The following is a 20,669-nucleotide window of genomic DNA, read 5'->3' as shown; positions in this document are numbered from 1 at the left end:
AGGAAATAGGTCAAGCTCCGGTACGCAGGTGGGCCCACAGAGATTACAGACCATATGTAGATATTGAGATTTTTTGGAAACATCGTAATATCCAAAGGGCCCGAGCGTTAGTTGATACTGGGGCGGAGGCCACTTTAATTCATGGCAAGTCAAGAAAATTTCATGGACAGTCCTTCACAATTACCGGCCTGGGTGGTAAAGAAACACCCGCAGTTCAAACTGCACTTGAAATTAAAATTGGTAGGATTCCTCGTAGAGAATACTCTGTGTTGGTTGTGCCACTTTTGGAATACATTATTGGAATTGACATCTTGAAAGGTATGACTTTGCATTTGGATGATGGTTACTATCAGTTTGGTACTAGACAGTACATTTCGACCAGACCCGTACGGGTTGGCCGTTTACGCATGCCACCTATTAAGATCCCTTTAGCAACGAAAGTGATTTCTCAGAAACAATATCGCATCCCAGGTGGTCATGAAGAAATTACAGCTACGATTCAGGATTTGGTTGACGCGGGAGTCATTACTCCGGTCACATCTGCTTGGAATAATCCTGTTTGGCCCGTGCGCAAAAGTGACAACTCTTGGCGCATGACTGTTGATTATCGAGAATTGAACAAACATACACCTAAATTGACTGTTGCAGTGCCTGACATTGTTACACTGATTGAGAGAATTCAAAAGCATCCAGGTACATGGTATGCTTCTATCGATATTGCTAATGCATTCTTTTCGATTCCAATTGCCCCTGAATGCCAAGAACAATTCAGTTTTACATGGAATGGACGTCAAATGACGTTCCGGAGTCTTCCTCAAGGCTATGTACATAGTCCTACGATCTGTCACCGGCTGGTGGCGGAACATTTATCTGAAGTGCCCACGATTCCACAAGTTCAAGTTTGTCATTATATTGACGACATTTTAATTCAAGGTGAAACGCAAGACCAAGTACAGTCTCATTTAGATCAGATCATTGACTGTTTGCGAGCAAAAGGTTGGGAAATCAATCCTGACAAATTACAAACTCCATCCCAAGCTGTAAAATTTTTAGGAATTAACTGGCATGAGGGTCACAGAGAGGTGATCCCACAAGTTAAACGTAAAATACTTGATTTTGCTGTTCCCAGAAACAGGAAAGAGGCTCAATGTTTCATTGGCTTGTTTGGCTTTTGGCGTCAGCATATTCCCCATCTAAGTCAGATTTTGGCTCCACTGTACCGAGTCATTCGTAAAAAGAATGCGTTTGAATGGGGTGAGCCTCAACAGACTGCTTTTAATTTGGCTAAAGAAGCTATTCAGTATGCTTTGGATTTGTGGCCTGTGAGTGAGGGTGATGTGGATTTGAATGTATCCGTGGAAGGTCTGTATGCTAATTGGAGTTTGTGGCAAAAGCAAGGCAGACAAAAAGTGCCATTAGGTTTTTGGTCCAAAAAGTTACCAGAGGCTGGTGAGCGTTACTCACCTTTTGAAAAACAGTTGCTTGCTTGTTATTGGGCTCTGGTGGATACCGAGCAATTGACTTTAGGCCATGCTGTGATTTTGAGGCCTGAGATTCCCATCATGCAGTGGGTTTTGAGTTCACCGAAGTCCCATCGAATTGGACACGCTCAGGAGGCTAGTGTGATTAAATGGAAATGGTACATTCAGGACAGGGCACGTGTGGGTCCGAAAGGTGTGGCGGTTTTACATGAGCGAGTGGCGCAGGCGCCCTCCAATGAAGCTGAAAGTGAGTGTTCGGTTCCCGTAGTGCAGGAGTCTCCCGTGAAGTGGGGTAAATCATTTGATGATCTGTCCGCGGAGGATAGAAAACATGTGTGGTTTACGGATGGTTCTGCGAAGTTCATTGGTGACAAGAGACATTGGAAAGCTGTCTCCTATAACCCGATTACAAAGAAATTATTGAGCACAACTGGAGATGGTAAGAGTAGTCAATATGCTGAACTCTATGCAGTTTACCAAGTTTTGAAACAAGAGTTACCAGGTACATGTCATATTTTCACTGATTCTTGGTCCACTGCAAATGGACTAGCGGTGTGGTTGCCTACATGGCACTCGCACAATTGGGAATTGCATTCTAAGGAATTATGGGGTAAAGAATTGTGGCAAGAAATTTGGGAATTGCTTCCGCAGAGTACTGTAACAATCTTTCACGTGGATGCTCATACTCCAATCGATTCCCTTGACAAATTTTTCCATAACATTGCAGATGAACAGTCTAAAATTTCTGAGGCAGTGGTTGACATGCAAGATTCTGATTTGGCGGGATTGGCGAAATGGGCCCATCAGAAAGCAGGACATTTTGGAGAAAAAGCCACTAACAGGTGGGCTGCTGATAGAGGAATTCATATTCCCTTTTCTTTAATTAAAGATGCCGTTCTACATTGTCCCATTTGCCAGCATTCTAGAAAGAAAGAGGTGCCTCAAATTGTTCGAGGTCACTTACATCGAGGTAAATTGCCCGCCCAAATTTGGCAGATTGATTATATTGGTCCGCTCCCTATGAGCAGAAATTGTCAATATATTTGTACAGTGGTTGATACTTACAGTGGCCTTTTGGTCGCTTTCCCTTGCAAGAATGCTACCCAAGTGAATACAATTAAAACCCTGGAGCTAATCATTCTGTATTATGGTGTCCCATTCCAAATTCAATCAGACAATGCATCCCACTTTCGTGGAAGATTGGTGCAGGAATTCTGTATGGAGAACAATATCGATTGGGTGTTTCATATTCCATATTATCCACAAGCTTCAGGACTGATTGAGAGAATGAATGGCTTGTTGAAAGAACAGTTGCGCAAGTTGACTGATGACCGTTACAGCCAGTGGAGAGATGTCTTACTTCAAGCCTTGTTAATACTGAATAATCGTCCTTTGTTGCATGCTGAATCTCCTTTGATGCGTTTGTTTCCTCCACATGTTGATGCGAAACCTAATTCTGTTGGAAGTACTGTCACTTATTGGGAAATTACCCCCGGTGCTATGGCTCCATGTAGAGCAACCCCAGGTTCCGCAGGCCTCGACCTGCATGCATTAAATGATGTACACTTCCCAGGAAAAGATCGAATCATTGTTGAAACTGGCATTGGTGTCTCTATACCTGCCGGTAGTTTTGGATTAATTGCCCCTAGATCTGGCCTGGCCCTGAAAGGTGTTCAAGTACTCGGAGGAGTGATCGACAGTGATTATCAGGGAGAGATTAAGGTTCTCTTGCTTAATAGCAGTGAGACGGATTTGTTTATCAAAAAGTCGGACCGTGTTGCTCAGTTACTGATTATGCCTGTCTTCAGTGGTGAGATCAAAAAAGGCTCTGCCCCAACGTTGCTAACTGTGCGTGGACAAAAAGGCTTCGGATCCTCTGATCTTCCTGGAGCTAAAATATGGGTGCAATCGCCTAAAAATCCTCCTGAACAGGCTGATATTATTGCGACCGGTCATGACAACACCGTTTTGGTGATGAAGCCAGGGCAAGATGGCTGGGAAGCTGTCCCAGCTGACAAATGTTATTTACGAGAATGATTAAGGCCTGTGTTTGTATTCTTTCAGATCATTCTTTGGACTGCTGCTGCAGGATGTGTCGTCGTTGGACTCCTTTTGGCTTGCTACGCCGGGAGAGGAGAGGATCTACCGACGCCGAGTGATGGGATAACAAGAGCCGCGCGATCCGCGTGGCAGAAATCTTCAAATTTCTGGATCACACTCGCTAAGCGAGTGACGAACTCTCCGCATTTTTGCCTTACACCCATGAAATCCGTTACTGACATTTTATCAACCTGTTTGGTTGCTGTCCCTGCATCTACTGATACACTTCGTCATGTATTTAATATATCCAATGCCCGACCTAATGTCATTTTGGGCGACTTCTTGGCCCATGAATATTGTCCCTCATGTACTCTTCTTCCAGACCAGGATGTCCTTATTAATTCCAGAATCACTACTTTTAATATTACCCCTGGTGACCTTTGTTTTATGATGACCTGCAATCCTAAAGCCATCTCTGAATGTTTGCGGTTGAAACTCCAAGCCGCTACTACTTTTTCATTTCACCAGCGTTTGTTATGTATGAAAAGACTTCCTAATTCATGTTTTTCAGTGAAGAACAATATGACTTGCAAAAGTTTAATTGTTGCCACTAGCCATTATCGTTCAATGTTGTTACCAGCTGGATGGCTCTTTTCATGCGGGAATTCATCTTGGCCCTATATTCCTGCGAATATTTCTGGTGGCCCGTGTGCCATCACTAGATTAAGTTTGCTAATGTTTTCTTCACATCCTCCTTCACATTCCCGTATTGTTCGAGATTCCATGTCATTGCATGAAGATTGTGATTCCTCTGTTCATCTTTATTCCAGATCAGAATATCTTGGTTTAGCTTTTTCTATTATTGGTGTTCCTGCATTGGCCGTTTATAATGCCAAAACAATCGGCAAGATGGCCTGCTGGATGGTCAAATCGATCAATCAAACTTCTACTGTTCTGTCCGATTTATTATTAGATTCCCAAGGTGAACCTAGAGCTATTTTGCAGAATCGTGCCGCTATCGATTATTTGTTGCTGAAACACGGGCATGAATGCTCTGAATTTGAAGGTCTATGCTGTTTTAATTTGTCTGACCATTCTAAAGATATCCAATCCCATATTAATAAACTCCACGACTTGACTGCAGAAATTAGAGAACACATAGATCAGGGTTTCTTTGACTGGCTTTTTAATTGGCTCCCTGACATGCATTTTTTACGACAAATTTTGGGAGGGGTTATTATTACTGTCTGCATCCTTATAGGGATTTGTTGCTTTATTCAGTGTATTCCTTCCCTGCTACAATATTTTAGACTTACTAAGGCTCATAGATCAGTTAGTTTTGTTTCATATTATTCGTCTACTGACGTTAGTTCCATTTAGTTTGTGGTTAATAGACTGGAGTCAAGGGGTGTAATGTTATGGCTGTCTTTCTGCCAGCTCTCTGGAGAAGAAGAATGATGGAGAGTGACTCCAGCCTATCACCCCCATAGCATAGGGATTAGGCCGATAGATAGGGACCCTGTCTTACAGATATAAGGGCATTTTCGTGCCATTTCCCTTAGAGTATGGCTTATGAATTTAAGTGAGGGGTTAGATATATAAGTATTAGTCATGATTTACTCATTTGCTAACATGCCGATCTGTTTCTCATGGAGCTATGCATATTATGGGCTCCGTAGGCCTTAAGCGAGACAGACTCCATTTTGCTTTCTGCCTGGTAGCTCGAGAAGGCTTTCTAGGTGAAGTGTAATGTTTTAGTTTCAAGCTGTTGTCCGCTTGGAGAGAACCGGTTCAGGCTGACCCTTATCGAAGGAATGTATTTTTCTCCACTCCGAAGACACAACTTCAGGCCGGCCGGCTGGGAAAGTGTCCTTGGTACGGGGAGGTACAAGAATTTGGTGGGCGGCAGGTTACTGGCCGTGAATTTCCATGAAGGAACGGGCTTTGATATTAGCGAAGGTGTTAGTCTTTCAGTCAGTTAGTCCGTAGGCGGCATCTAGCCGTTAGCATCTCTGCTATTATTCACTTTCATGGTGGACAAGTCGCCATCTTTGAAGTCGGAGAAAGATTTAAGACCGAAACTCTCTGAAAATAGACTGAACGAGAAGTGGCGCGGAGCGCACTAATGCAGAGAGAGAGAGACGGTAGCTAATTAACAGCAAGGTTCCGAGGTCCTGAGGGGGAGCAGACGAGTTTGAGCCTATCGGTGCAGACGTGTACTTGTGACGGCTGAGGGTGACTGCAAGGCGAGCCAGGACCCAGAGACGAGACAGGAGCCTAGATGACTGCCGAGTCCCGATTTCCCATTAACCAGGTGATGTCCGACCGATTCTTATAGTGCGTGCACCCTAATCTTTATCTTTTATTCCCTTTGCAAATGTAATGCTGCCTAGTAATGTGATTTATGTTTATTGTTAATAAATACCCTAATTCATATAGAATTATCGTGTACCTGGTGCTTGTGTTCAATCTTGGTAAATGAGGCTCCTAGTTGAGCACTGTTTAGACGAACGGATGAGAAATCCCGATCAGACGAATGGTAGCCAAATAAAGAGGGAGTGAGTGGACCTTTGATGTTATGAGCACGGAGTACATTATACAATCTGAATCCATATCCAAAGTTATTATTTTAGTTTTATCCTAAGTAGACTGCTGAGATATCATCCCAATAATGTTTCATAGGAATGTGGTCGTCGTTGATATGCGGCGTTAATGAGAACGGCGGGAGGGACACCGCCGTGTAAAGCCACCGGATTGTGGTATAAGACTAAATGAGAGCGACAGGAGGGACACTGTCGTGTATGTTTCGCAGGATCGCGAACGATTTGGAAAAGGGAGCATTGGGTTCTGCAGGCCCGTGTGTAGACACGCCGGATTGTGTGTCAGATCTGCCCTAGGGTAGAACGGTCTGGGTCGGGGCGACCGCGAGGCCAACTGATGTGAATAAGATATTGTAGAAAATCCATATATGTATATTGTCATTCCCCATTCTTAGGTGCGACCTGTATATTCATCTTTATATCTACTCAGTGTAAATACGATCTAAGAAGGGAAGGTGAGTACGTTTTGGCTGGGTCACAGGGGCCCCCGGGGGCTGATCCCATCTAAACAGAAAATCCAGCCATTACAGGAGGTTACCAGGGAGCCCAGACCCTACTTGCCCAAAGATGTAGTCGCCAGTTTTAGTGTAGGGGATGACATTGCCAAATGGTTGGCTGCCTAGGAGGTCTCGCTAAGAGCCCATGGGATTTTGGAAAGTCATGGGGGGGGGTGGCCTGTACAAGTACATGCCTCCAGTGGGGAGGGATGCTCTTTTAGCTCTGGAGCCGGAGGAACAGACCAGTTACCCCACAATGAAGGTTTCCTTAATCAGGAAGTTTGGGCTGACCCCTGAAAAATATCGACAGAAATTTCGGAACAGCCACAAACTTACTACACAAAACTGGGTGGACTTTCTGGACTACGCAAAGAAGGCATTAGAAGGCTGGGTGCAAGGCAGTGAGGTTATCAATTATGAGGGGTTGTACAATCTGTTCCTGAAGGAGCATCCCCTCGAGAAATGTTTTCCGGAGCTGCGTTAACACCTGGTGGACAGCAAGCTGACTCGCCCGAGGAAGCTTGCAGAGGAGGCGGACATCTGGGCTAGTACCCGGGTGTCCTCAAAAGGAACTGGAGGGGATTCCCAAAGGACTGGTCAGGGCGCCCCTCAGAAGAAAGAGGGGGAGACAAAAAGAAGGAATTCTCGAAAGGCCCCTGTAGCGGGGAGAGCGTACCTCCACTGGAAGGAACCCCTGTAGTAGACTGGTGGGTTGCTGACATAGATGACCCTCCCTCTTGTTCCCCACACCAGGACAACTTGGGCCACGACTCGCTGCATATTTGGCCAGATGACTACGCGGGAATAGGAGACGGCTCCTTTAAATGGGAGTCTGTGATGGACGAAGCCATTCCCCGGACTGACGTCTTCACCACCGGATTGGTGAAAATGGAGGAAGCAGAAAGGACGGCATGTGACATCACCGAAGGACGATCGGAGGAGGGAGAGCAGCTCGGGTGGAAACCGGAGAACGGACCAGCGAACTTGAAGACGGTGCAAACGGAACCGAGGCGGAAGAAGGAGAGAGGACATGCAGGTATCCGGACCAGAAGGACAGCCAGGAGGCCAACGACACCGCGAGCCGCCCAGCCACACTCACCAAGGAGTGTGGCTACACCAGGTACGGCAGCGCGTTACTGGGTGGTTTGGGAGGCAGGCAGCCTAGTACGCGTAGAACCGGCTGTATAGGTCGCTTGATAGTTTAACTATACTGGCACACTGCACTAGTGGAATACATGCTCAGACACACGGTGATCCCTGCACACCCCGGGTATTCCTGATGGGAAAATTCATTTAAGTTCCTTTGTCCTAACGTTAGTCCTCCTTTCTTTTTACTGTCCAGCATGAACTTCGGTGGAGTAACCGATGATGACCTGGACACTGACAAAGAAAGCAGCCCATCACAACCTAAGCCAGGAAGCAGAGGAATCAACCATGCGATACTTGCGAGAGAAAGAACTTCCCAAAGGAGAAAGAAAACCTTTATAAAAATAAAGCCCTATATACCACGCTCCAGTCTCCGTGCCCCTCATTCTCCACCTTCACCCCCGCTACAGCCCCCAAAATAGTTTGCAGGGAAAGGGATCAGGTTTCACTCCTAGGGTTAACCAACAAAAACCCCCCTATCCTGACCATAGTCAGCAGCCAAGGGTTGTCCGCTGTTATGAGTGTGGTGGGATCGGACACTATAAGGGAGAGTTCAAGTGCCCAAAGAGACCACCCCCTCCCACTGGAGGAAAAACCCCGGGAGTGGCTAGTGTAGTGATCAGGGAGGAATTGCCCCTAGATAAGGGAGGTGAATGGGCAGGGATAACCTTAGTGTCCCTGGGAGACAGCGAGATGGTTCCTAAGATCCAGGTGCCCCCAAATACCACCAAGTATGGGCAGTGGGTCACCATCAACGGCCAGAGAGGGGAGGCTCTGAGGGACACAGGTGCCAGCATGACTATGGTAAGGAGACAGGTGGTGTCCCCAGAGCAGGTGATTCCAAACCTACCCCACCCAGCTGTGATGGCTGACGGCAGAATAGGTTACTATCCTGTGGCTGAAGTTCCCTTCGAATGGGGAGGGGTCGCGGGTCTCCTACGAGTTGCGGTGAGCCCTGCCGTGCCAGTCGATTGTCTGTTGGGGAATGACCTGGAGCACAATGCCTCGAAAGAGGTGGAATTCCGGACCCACTCAGAGATGCTGGGTACACCTGATTGGACCTGTGCAAGCATACGGTACGCGACTGCCCTGAGGGGGAGTTTGCAAGGGCTGGAGCCTGGAACAAAGGCACAGCCAGCTGCCAAAAAGGGGAAGATCTGGGGACAGGGAAAACCTGCCTCGGCGTCCACACCCCATGAGATGGATGGGGCACCTGAGGTGGTGGTCCCGGAGTCCACTGAGGGGGATGTTGTCTCCCTGGAGGGCTTACCTATCCCTGCAGAATGGCATGTGGAGGGAGGACCTACAAGGGAAGAGTTTTGTCAGGGGCAGAAGGAGTGCCCTACCCTTGAGGGACTGAGGCGACAGGCCGAAGCCCAGGCAGCAGGTAAGATTGCAGGGAACTTTCATATCTACTGGGAGGATGGCCTTCTCTACAGCGAACCCAAGGCTTGGGTGCACGGTTCATCACAGGCCTTGGTAGATCCCCAACGTTACCGAGCCTTTCTCTTGGAGTTGGCTCATGAAATTCCTTTGGCGGGACACCTGGGACAGGACAAGACCTTTGCCCGGCTTGTCTCCCATTTCTATTGGCCTCAGATGAGGATTGTGTCCGACACTTTTTGTAGGACGTGTGTGTCCTGTCAAGCTAGTGGGAAAACAGGGGTTAAGCTGAAGGCTCCCCTGGAACCACTACCCGTCATTAGCACCCCCTTTGAAAGGGTGGGCATCGACATTGTTGGGCCGTTAGATCCACCTACTTCAGCCGGTCACAGGTTTGTTCTGGTGGATCATGCCACCCGGTACCCAGAGGCTATTCCTTTGAGGACCATTACTGCACCTGCGGTGGCTCGGGCCCTGATGGAAATTTTTACCCGAGTGGGTTTCCCTAAGGAAGTTGTGTCTGACAGAGGGGCCAACTTCATATCTGCATATATGCGGGCTATGTGGAAGGAATGTGGAGTTACCTACCGGTTCTCCACCCCTTACCACCCCCAGACCAATGGTCTGTTGGAAAGGTTTAACAAAACCTTGAAGGGCATGATCAGGAGTCTGCCTGAGAGCCTGCGGAGGAAATGGGACATCCTCCTACCCTGTTTGTTGTTCTCATACAGGGAAGTGCCACAGAAAGGAGTGGGCTTCAGCCCCTTTGAACTTCTGTACGGACACCCTGTCAGGGGACCTCTCAGCCTGGTGAAAGATGGATGGGAAAAGACTCCCAGGAGGCTTCCCCAGGATGTGGCGAGTTACATGCTGGCTTTCCGTAGCCAAATGGCTAAGTTGTGCAAGCAAGCTTCTGACAACCTGGAAGCCAGCCAGGCAGTCATGAAAGAGTGGTATGACGAGGGCCTGCAGGAACCCGCAACCTCCATGGCGTGCCAATACGCGATGATGGCGGCGGGAACTTTTGAGGAGGTGACCTGTTTGTATTCCAGAATGTTGCGGGAGGCCTTGCAGCCGCTCACTGCTCTAAAGGCTAAGTGGGAACTGGACCTCCAAATGGAGATTCCTGACGCCACTTGGAGCCAACTCTTACGGAGGGCACGGAAGAGCACGAGGAACGCCAGATTCCAACTCATACATTTTTATATTATTCATAGGGCATACCTCACGCCGGGAAAATTGGAGTAGTACTTTGGAGTTGAAGAAGCGGCCTGTCCTAGGTGTGGTACACTGGGGGCGGACTTGGGACACATGCTTTGGGATTGCCCTACACTGGGGGAATACTGGCAAGAGGTCGGGAGGGCTTTAAACAACGCCACGGATAGGGAGATACAATACACTAAAGCAGTGGGTGTGCTGCACTGGTTTCCACACACACCTAAAAATAAGACGACCAGCAGGTTCATAGACATGGGGCTGATATTGGCGAAGAGGGAAATAACCAGGAATTGGAAATCGAAAGTGGGGCCCACATACAAAAGCTGGTATGGTGAATGTTTGAGTTGGGCGGCATGTGAAAGCACTCTACGATACCAGATGGCTAGGAGGGCGGCTGATGAGAAAGCTATGGAGAGGGCAACAGCATGGGAAGTGATGGTGCAGGCGCTCCGGGATGATAATGATGAGGAGGAGGGAGAGGAAACGGAATCTGAAGCGGTCGACCCCACTAGCGCACCAGGTCCACACCTTTAGCGAATGTTTAACTCCTCCTTGCACACACCAGACCTTACTTTTCTCTAGGATTCTACTGTAGCGCTGCCACGGGGGGGTGTTGGGGAGTTTGGGGGGGTGGTTGGTAGGGGGTGGGGGAGGGGTGGAAATTTAAAAGCAGTCCACGTCCTCCTGTGCTTCTGGAAATGGACATTGGACGATGGAGCAGAGAATGGACTCACTGTACTCGTTGCTTGGCTTTCTACCTGGAAGCTCGAGCATCATGTTCGGAGTAGTGGAATAATTATGTGCCATACTGCTGTATTGATATGTTATTCATCATTGTAATGTCTATGCAATTATTTTTGGTACTGCAATAAAAACGATGTTACAAAAAAAATGAAAGAGTGGTATGACCACAATGCTCATCCAGTGGAGTTGGAGCCTGGATAGAAGGTGTGGGTCATGGAGACTGGAGAGCTTAGTGCCTCCAGGACCGCTGGGCAGGCCCCTTTGAGGTGGTTGAAAAGAAGGGCAAGGTCACTTATCTAGTGGATCTTAAGACTCCCCAGGCAGCTCCATCGGGTGCTCCATGTCAACCGCCTCAAGCCCCACTATGAGAGGCCCGAAGTCTTCCTGATGGTGGTGACTGATGGAGCAGAGGAAGAGGAAAGTGAGCCTCTCCCTGATCTTTTTGAGTCCCAAGAGAAGGATGGGTTGGTGGAGGGGGTAAACCTCTCACCATCCCTGACTCCCGAACAGCAGAGAGACTGCTGCCAAGTCCGGGAGAAGTATTCCTTGCTGTTCTCCCTTATCCCTGGAAGAACCCACCTGTGTACCCATGATGTGGACACAGGGACAGCCCACCTGTGAATTCCAAGTCCTACTGGCTGTCAGATAAGGTGAAGGCCAGCATCCATAGTGAAGTCACTAAGATGCTGTAGCTGGGAGTAATTGAACCTTCAAGCAGCCCCTGGTCCAGTCAGGTGGTTCTGGTACCAAATGCTGCCCCGCCGGGCACCACTCCAGAACTCAGGTTCTGTGTGGATTACAGGGGACTGAATTCTGTGATAAAGACTGATGCTCATCCTATCCCAATGGCGGATGAGCTCATTGGCCGGCTGGGAGCTGCCCAATACCTAAGTACCTTTGAACTCACATCAGGGTACTGGCAGATCTCCCTTACAGATGGAGCAAAGGAAAGTTCAGTCTTCTCCACTCTCCTGAGGGCCACTACCAGTTCTGTGTGATGCCCTTTGGGCTCAATAACGCCCCTGCCACTTTTCAGAGGTTGGTGAATAAGGTCCTCTCCGGTATGGAGGCCTTCTCTGCTGCCTATCTTGATGACATCGCTGTCTTCAGCAGCAGCTGGGAGGACCATTTGTGTCACCTTCAGGCTGTCCTACAAGCCCTAAAGCAGGCTGGCTTGACGATCAAGGCCAACAAATGCCAGATCGGGCAGGGGTCGGTAATGTACCTAGGCCACTTGGTGGGCCGGGGGTAAGGTGCAGCCCCTCCAGGCTAAGATTGAAACTATCATGGCCTGGGAACCCCCCAAAGACTCAAACGGAGGTCCGAGCTTTTCTGGGCCTCACAGGATACTACCGTCGCTTTGTCAAGGGATATGGCACAATTGTGGCCCCCTTGACTGAGCTTACATCCAAGAAACATCCTCGACGGGTAGTCTGGACTGAGGCGTGTTAACAAGCTTTTGAGACTCTAAAACAAGCTATGTGCGCGGCTCCTGTCCTAAGGGCCCCAGACTTCTCTAAGGAGTTTATTGTCCAAATGGATGCATCGGAGCATGGCATTGGGGCAGTGCTATCGCAACTCAATGAGGAAGGTCTGGACCAACCTGTAGTTTTCCTTTCTAGGAGACTTCTTCCCCGGGAACAGAGGTGGAGTTCGATTGAGCGGGAAGCTTTTGCGGTGGTATGGGCTTTGAAGAAGTTGCGACTATACCCGTTTGGCTCGCACTTCCTTGTTCAAACTGACCACTGGCATTGGCTAATACAAATGAGGGGTGAGAATCCCAAGTTGTTGAGATGGTCCATCTCCCTACAGGGAATGGACTTCAGGGTGGAACATCGGCCTGGAGTGGACCACGCCAAAGCAGACGGTCTCAAGGTACTTCCGCCTAGTGATGAGAACTCCCAAGGGGTTGGGTAGCTCTCCCTACTTTCAGCTGGGGGGGGGGGGGGGGGGGGGAGGGGCGACGCGTGTAAGACCTGCCAGCCCTTTCGGTGGTCCCTCCTCATTTTTATAGCCTTTTTGCCTTCTCATTTGTTTTGTCCACTACCTTTTTTATTGTGTTGGCTTTAAAACTCTGGGCGCACCTTCATTACTAATTAATGGTGAGGCGCAGGTTCTCCTCTAAAATGGAGGATTGGTGCTCTGTCCTAAAATGGTGGCCTGTCAGAAATTTCCTCAGAGCCTTGGGCCATAAAGGGACATGAGAGGTTCTGGAACCACTCTAGTCACTTGGGCTTAGGCTATATATAGAGGGAGTGCAGGGCGGCCATTTTAGAAGAAGAGAGTGGTCACCTGGTAGCTGGCTGGAGTACAGGCTGCTGAGTGTGTAGGCTGCCGCACTGCAAGGTTTGACCGCCTCTTGGGGCTGCTGCCTTTCACAGTTGACGCTGCCACAACCTGCTGATCTGACCCCGCCAGTAACCAGCTCCTGGGACCTGCTGTTCCTCCGTGCCTCCACAGGAGTGGAGGTTCCAGATTGACCCCGGGTTTCTTCCAGGTCAGATACCGAGGAAGACAGAATTTCCCTGAAAGGTGGTGAGTGCTGTCGCCTACAGCTGGAGGTGTAGCCTGAGTGAAGTAACCCCCCCTGGGAACCCTCCCTGTTGCGGCCTGGAGCGTTAGTCTGACAGAACTGCTATCAAATATCCCCAGTGAGCCCAGGGCCCTCCTAGCTGTAAGTGCGCATTAACTGATATCGCCGACAGCTGTGATTTTCCCCCTTTGGTGATGCCAGACACACGTTTTCACCGCTGCAGCCCGGGGATTTCTCTTGTGCGCGAGGCCGTAGGAGTTGGGTGCCGGCCTCCGCTCCTGAAACGAGTGCTGCTGGTGCAATCTGGTCAGCACGGCGGCCGGGGCTGAGAGGGGAGCCAGGCCGTGTTGTGAAGAAGCTGACTGAGGATCGGCAGAGACGCTAGGGCGGGGGTCGCCTAGCGACCGAGGGCCTCAACCCAAGGCGTCACTCTCCCGCGTCAGTGCTCCGCCTCCGGCTTCTGCCAATCAATGCCGTTAGTCCGTCCACGGCATTTAGAGCCTGTTGGGGATTCCGAGTGAGGCGAGGTTGTGGGGTGGGCCCACCCCCCCCACCCCTTTTCTCCCTTTGTGTGGGCAGCGGCCTTCTTCCATCGGCAACAAACCTCAGGTGAGAAGTGGAGGGAAACACACCAGCTGGGGACCAATGTGAGGAGAGTTAGAAGCCGACCTCAGTTTGCGGGCTAGCAAGAGTTTTTTCCCCACAAGTCTGGAAGGCCTTACGAGGTGGAACCAGACTTGACGATCAGAAGCATAGAAAGCTACCAACAACTCTGGGAGGGAATTGAATGGGAGAGCCAGACAAATAGGGGTGGAAAATAATAATTAAGATCTTTCCATTCCAGTGGTGACTCTGCAAGGGCCTGAACCTGTGGTTAAACTGATCCTATTACTTCAGGTATCTGGATAATGTTCGTTGTTGACCATTCATTTTCCTGCTCGATTGTAGTGCTAGCATTGGCCAGTTAGTCTGCGCTCTCCAGCCCTTGTTAGGAACTGCAAATTCTACTGGCTCTCTCCCGGAGTGAATTTGTCTGAACTGCCTTCCAGAATGGTACAAGAAAACGCTTTACTGAGATAATAAGATACAGTAACAGAGGTTGGAATTATGTTGAGTAAGAGGGTAATAAGTTGTGCCATTTCCCGGAACCTGCACGTATGCTAAGTGAATAGTTCGCCAAAAAGACTTGATGGTAAACGTATGAAATTTACTACTGTGGGACTATTTATGAATTGATTTATTTTATGTAATGGAAGATGCAAATAACCACCTAATGTTTAACCAATACCATTAGTCCCTCGCTTGGTTATAGTGTCCTACATACAGCACATTGATCTGATTACTGAATATTGCTTGATAATGCTCTGAACTAAGTGAAACAGATTTGTCTTTTCCTTATTTAAAGTTTATGCTGGGATTTTGCCTGGCTAAGAACCTGATTGATGAAATGTGTTGACAATTTCAAACATAAGGATTACTTGAAGATAAAGCTTTACTATTTTTCTAAAGACGGTGTGGTGTCATTTTTGGAGTGGAGGTACGCTGAGTTACTGAATTGAATGGGACGCAAGTACAACACAGAAGCCTTGGAGTTAAACCTTTACCCCTTGTGCCAAGCTACCCTAGGTGGGCCGGAGACCCTGGGTCCAACACAAGAGGGAAAAGATCAAATTTATTTGGAGCTACACATTATCAAAAGACCTCTATTCATCGTCTTGACCAATGCGTTACACTAGCAGGAGCTGTGTCATCGTTTCTGTTCACTTCATGCTGGGCACCACAAAATACTGCGGAATGCACATTGAACCTTTAATATGTATGGATTAACCTGTACCACAGTCAACTTAATTGAAAAATTATACTGCGCTTCACCAACGCAGCTCCTTGAGTCACCTATGAATGTATTGCTGTCTGAAGATCTATGGGTCATTTCAGAGTTAAGCTTAATTTAAAGGAGATTTACTCTCATTCACGTTGTCTCCACAGCACTATCATAACACTGTGTCCTACGCATTGTCCTAAAGCTTAGAACACATCACCTCAGTTTATAACAACTCGCCTCAGCTGAATCCTTTTCCTTGCCAAACTTTGCCAGACCTTGCTCAACCTCCTCGCTTGGCTTCTCCTGTCCAGCAACAAGTATTTATACCACTTGGTACTGGAGTTGAGGGCGGGCAGCTACAGGCTAGTCCTCCATGGTCACATGATCATCTTCCTTCTTACAAAGAGCCTAATCCTGTGCCAGGGAAGTCTCCCTACTGACACTAAAGTCTTGATGGAGTTTCAAGCAGGTCCTTTAAGAACTCGGCACCAAAATGCTGAGTGAGAGGGGAGGGTCTTCATCCGAGATTCTGGAGTCACTCAGGTAGCAAGTACATTCTTGATTTCATGGAAGGCTCTTAGGTTACAGCCACAGCAGGTAGGTCCTGTCAGGGTTTCATCCTCCCTCCAACTGTTTCTGTCTCCTAGATGCCACTCCAGACCGCACATGTCAACATTCAATGGCATTATTTACTGTCGTCATTCTAGACGTCAACTCATACATACAGGGAACGAGTATGCACAGAACACTACACACCACTGGTACTTATTAATGTCTTGTATTAAAAACACCTCTTCCTATACCAAAGAGAACTACCACCACTGCACTAAAATCAATGACCTCCACATATTAGTTGTATCTTCCCCACAGTATGACAACCGATTGTTTAACATAGTTTTTTCTTTGAATTCATGCACAAGTAGTTGACCCATTGTAATATCTGTACTTGCCCCATCGTTATTATTCCCACTTCACTTAGAAGTGTTAACCGATAATCGGAGGAAATGAGTGATCCCTGTATGTAAACAGGTGGTGAACATTAGCCACCTGCAAAAAAAAACAGACATGCAAGAAACAGCAAACGGCATGAAAACCAGCTCCCTGCTTGTGTTTCAGGTGTCTCTCCTCTTAACTTTTCAGATAGACTGGAGTGACTGAGTGATTATATATTTTGTGATGGATAAGTATCCCCTGCTATATATTATAGGGAAATGCACCAGCCCAAGATAGTAGAGCATTAATGAAATCTATCCCCATGATATATTATGGGGATAGCATTGTCCCAAGACAGACAAGTAGATATGGTCCAGATGAGACTAAACACATTAGTGGCGCAAGACATTGTATACTGGAAAAAGTACCGCCTGGTGGACATTATAATGATACTGCAAGTCACATACAGAGTTCCGTTATAAGGTCATGGGAGGCAGAGGTGACCTGCAACAACCTTATAATATATATCAATGGGTGCTTTTATTCCTTGCAATAGATGCTCAGACCTTCAACCTTCCAAAAGACCGCTTAAATCCATGGTGTATTGCTCTTTCATAAACTAGGATGTTTGCAGATGTTAAGAATGAAAGTAGAATCTAGTGCAAAATTAAAACACTAAAACGAGAATTAGATTATTCTTGCAAAACACTATTAGAATCAATTTATTGCAAGACACATTTAAGAGATAAGTGGCAGCTCAGAATGTGCAGAAACAGATAGTTGGTATATTTCCTGTAATTAACTAATGGGTGTAAAAAATAAGCATGTTTTCATAAATAGCTTTGCTTCTCACTGTTCATCTAGAAAAACAGAACTGAAGAAGGAAATGTCGGCTTTCGTTTTTACTGCCGCTTTAAATATATACTGTGACCTGCCTGACACCCTAGCTGCTGGCTTTGGCAGCAGACATTATGACATCGAACTCAACCTTATTTGGTTATTCCAGTTGAGCAGCTATGCCATTTCTTTACTACAGGAAAATAGAGATGTCACAATTTGTCTGTAATTAGAGACAGTCTTTTATGGAGGGATTGCAGACTGAGTGCAAGTTTATTGGTCCATCAGTAGAGCCTTAACTTCAATAACAGTTGTGTACCCGGTGGGCCTTTTTAGGCTCAGATTTCTGTAGGGGGCCTGCCAACACATCCCCGCCATCAACCCTGACCCTCCCCCCCCCCCCCCCCCCCCCCCCCCCCACACACTATACCCTTAAGTATCTAAACTTAAAGGGCATTCCAAAGGGCCCCGAGAGGCGTGGGCGAAGTCTTCTACTGCACTTACACTATGCCAGCCCCCTCGGATACCAACCCGTGCACAGGATCATGGGCATTACATCATCTGCAGTCTGCCCGGCTTTAGGAGCTGCAATGTGCCAGTCCAGCCTGACCCACATCAAGAACTTTTGTGATGGTTGGCACTCCCGTCTATCAACTGTTGTGACCCCTAGCCCCTGTCCACAAGAACAGGCAGCTAGATGGGGACAAGGGCCTTTGGACAGACGCCACTCACTGGGGAAGATACATCCAGTGCGAGATTAGTGCCTATGTGCAGTGCAGCTCCCACTCTGGCTCCATCTAAAGGGATTGCATTAAGGTGCAGAGAATACACATTGCATCTAAAGGACCGGTTCTATTCTCTCCACCATGCATAACTTTCAGACGTGTCCAAATGACAACAGAATCGACCCTCACGTGCAAGTCTCACACAACAACCTTTTATTCCAACTGACCCGTGTCTCAGAGGGTTACATTCTTGCAACAAGGTACAATCTCGACGAAGTGCTTTCCTTTACGATGCATCTGTGAGGCATTAAGCGGCGATTTCTCAAATTAGTAATACGTACCACGGTGGATTATAAGCTTGAACTAGAGCTATAAATATGTGGATGTATATTTATTACCTCACTGCATAGGATGCTGAGCTTCGCTCAACAGACTCCATGGACTTCAATTGCTCATTAATGCATCTAAAGACAGGTGAGAGGTTGAATGGGAGACATGATGGACAGTGGACGGCGCCAAAGCCCTTTGCCTAGCTCAAAGCATTATTAAGGGCCGGGCCAATAACAGCTGTTAATGTTCAGAGCAGTAGGTGTAAAGCTTAATTGCTGCAATTCCTCGAAATAACACATTGCATTCAGCCTTATTTATTGTATTGGCAGGGCATACACTCAGCTTATCAATACATCTCGTGCTACTACTATTTATAGCAGTAATACACGTCACCTTCAGCATTTCTATCACCCTTACGCCTCGCCCCTGCTCTCTACTCTGAGATACTGCCCGGCTTCTACTGCCCTGTCTGTCTGGTATCGTTACCCTATGGGCCTGTCACTTACCCAGGATCCCCCGGCGTTGCGTGCGGCGGCCCCCCGAGGGGCCTCTTGGTACTCCCGGTAAAGCCGCGGTCCCAGGACGCAGCGCAGCAGCAGCCAGCGAGGGAAGGACGGCGGTGGCGGCGTCGTCTCCATGACACCCGCGCTTGCCGGGACCAACGGCCTCCGCTCGTGCTCCCCATCGTCGCCCCCCTCGGCACCAGACATCTCCAGCGTGTGCCGACCACTCCTCCCGATCTACAGCTGCCTGAAGCCTGGGCTCGAGGATGCAACACTGACCCCCAGACTCAGGGATCTGACAGGCGCGCGGTGATTGGCGCGGCCCTTGACAGTTTGTGACGTCACTAGGTATAGACCCGGAAGACCGTGACACCGCAGCAGCCGCCGCCGGCTAGGTATTTTTACGTTGGTACAAATACAATTTATTTACACCCTTTCTTTCACTTTTAATTAAAACGATGACATATTTTGCTCTACTTAGCGGGAATGTTTCTAAGTGTACTTTTAACGGAGTTTTGCAATAAATTTCGCTGTGTGGTAATTTTATTCCTTAAGAATCAACAAGAAAAATACCTTATGTAGTTTTTCTGTCGGCATTTTTTAGCTGTGTTACGAATTGAAGGACAATCATCACTATTTTAAAATGGCTACTATTTTTTTCCAAAGTATTGTGGCAACTCCGGACGAGTTTGAGATCTTAGTCCTCTTTTTGTGTCAATGTTCAATTGATTCTGTGCGTGTCAACAGGTGCGTGTTGTCGCACGTTGACGTCACGCGTCGCATAAATAAACAAGCATTTGCAAAATAGGTCTTCCATATTTTACGAGTTGGAGTTATTACGGCATTGTAATTTCAAAACTTTTGCAAATGCGAGACCTATTGCCTTGGAAATGCTATTTTTGGAAAAGTGCCTTTGCTGCGCTTTCATTTTGAACTGAGAGCCAATCATTTACAAATAATAACAAAGACAAAAGGGAATTTTGAGGTTTTAATCATCAGACAGTTAAGACCTCAAAAGTAAGCGATGCCTTCCCTTAGGAGCCGCCATAAATAATAAATGTAAAGACAGACTTAGTTTGAGGTCTACAGACAAATTGGTTGTTTAAAAAAATAATTGTTTTCATTCAAATCATTTGTTTTTATTGTTTGACCAAAAATAGGCCAACTCGTGTTTCGCGACATCAAAGTCTCTTCATCAGGGCCATACAATGACTTACAAAGTTAAAATGAATTTCAAAAACAGACACCAGATTCAAGGAAAAGACAAGAAAAAGATTATGAACGAGATAAGCAAAAAAAATCATAACATCAGCATCACTAGTGAATATCTTCTGAATAACATATCATTGTAAAATCAAAGACCCAACAGGTTTGTGAACATAAGCAAAGATGTGCAAAAGATAGACTCATAGGTACCAATCAAAAGAAACCCATAGCATGGTATTCAAACTATAGTTATCGATCTAGTGGACGTAGTTGCCTCCTTTTCAGAGATTCCTTTGCGACGAGAAAGCTATAGTTTTACTATCCCATTATCAGTGGAACATTTACCATAGAAGTAAGTGACAGGATATGACGACAGAGGCTCTGTAGGAGTGGATGGAGGTTGGTGGGGGATAGCTCAGGGAAAAAATAAAACCTAGGTGGAAACTGGCCTACTAAACGAGTTCAGAAAGACCTGGTACAGGCACAGGGAGTGTGAGTAAGCAAAAATAAAGGTGCTTACCACCATGTAGAGTCTGTTTTCAAACAACGCATGGAATGGGCAGGCTGGAATGGCTTCCCTTTAACCCCTTGCATGCTGATGACGGCTCCTGTCCATCACGCAGCACGGTGGGCGTGTGCTGATGACGGCTGGGGGCCGTCTTGAACCCGCC

The 20,669-nt window shown here is 47.5% G+C and overlaps 1 protein-coding gene across 1 annotated transcript in view; it reads right to left on the bottom strand.

The window, feature by feature from the left end:
- ABHD16A (abhydrolase domain containing 16A, phospholipase) overlaps positions 1 to 19,127 on the bottom strand; it is a 274,475-nt gene extending 255,348 nt beyond the window's left edge. The window contains exon 1 of the mRNA XM_086924640.1: positions 18,796 to 19,127. Within this exon, the coding sequence (XP_086780766.1) occupies positions 18,796 to 18,999 (204 nt within the window). The 5' untranslated portion in view covers positions 19,000 to 19,127. The remainder of the gene's footprint in view (positions 1 to 18,795) is intronic.
- Between the last annotated feature and the right edge of the window lie 1,542 nt (positions 19,128 to 20,669).

Source organism: Lissotriton vulgaris, chromosome 5 (assembly GCF_964263255.1).
Source record: "Lissotriton vulgaris chromosome 5, aLisVul1.2, whole genome shotgun sequence".
In the NCBI taxonomy this organism is placed as follows: Eukaryota; Metazoa; Chordata; class Amphibia; order Caudata; family Salamandridae; genus Lissotriton; species Lissotriton vulgaris.
Note: the sequence above shows the minus strand (reverse complement) of the source record. Positions and strands in the feature narration are given on the sequence as shown.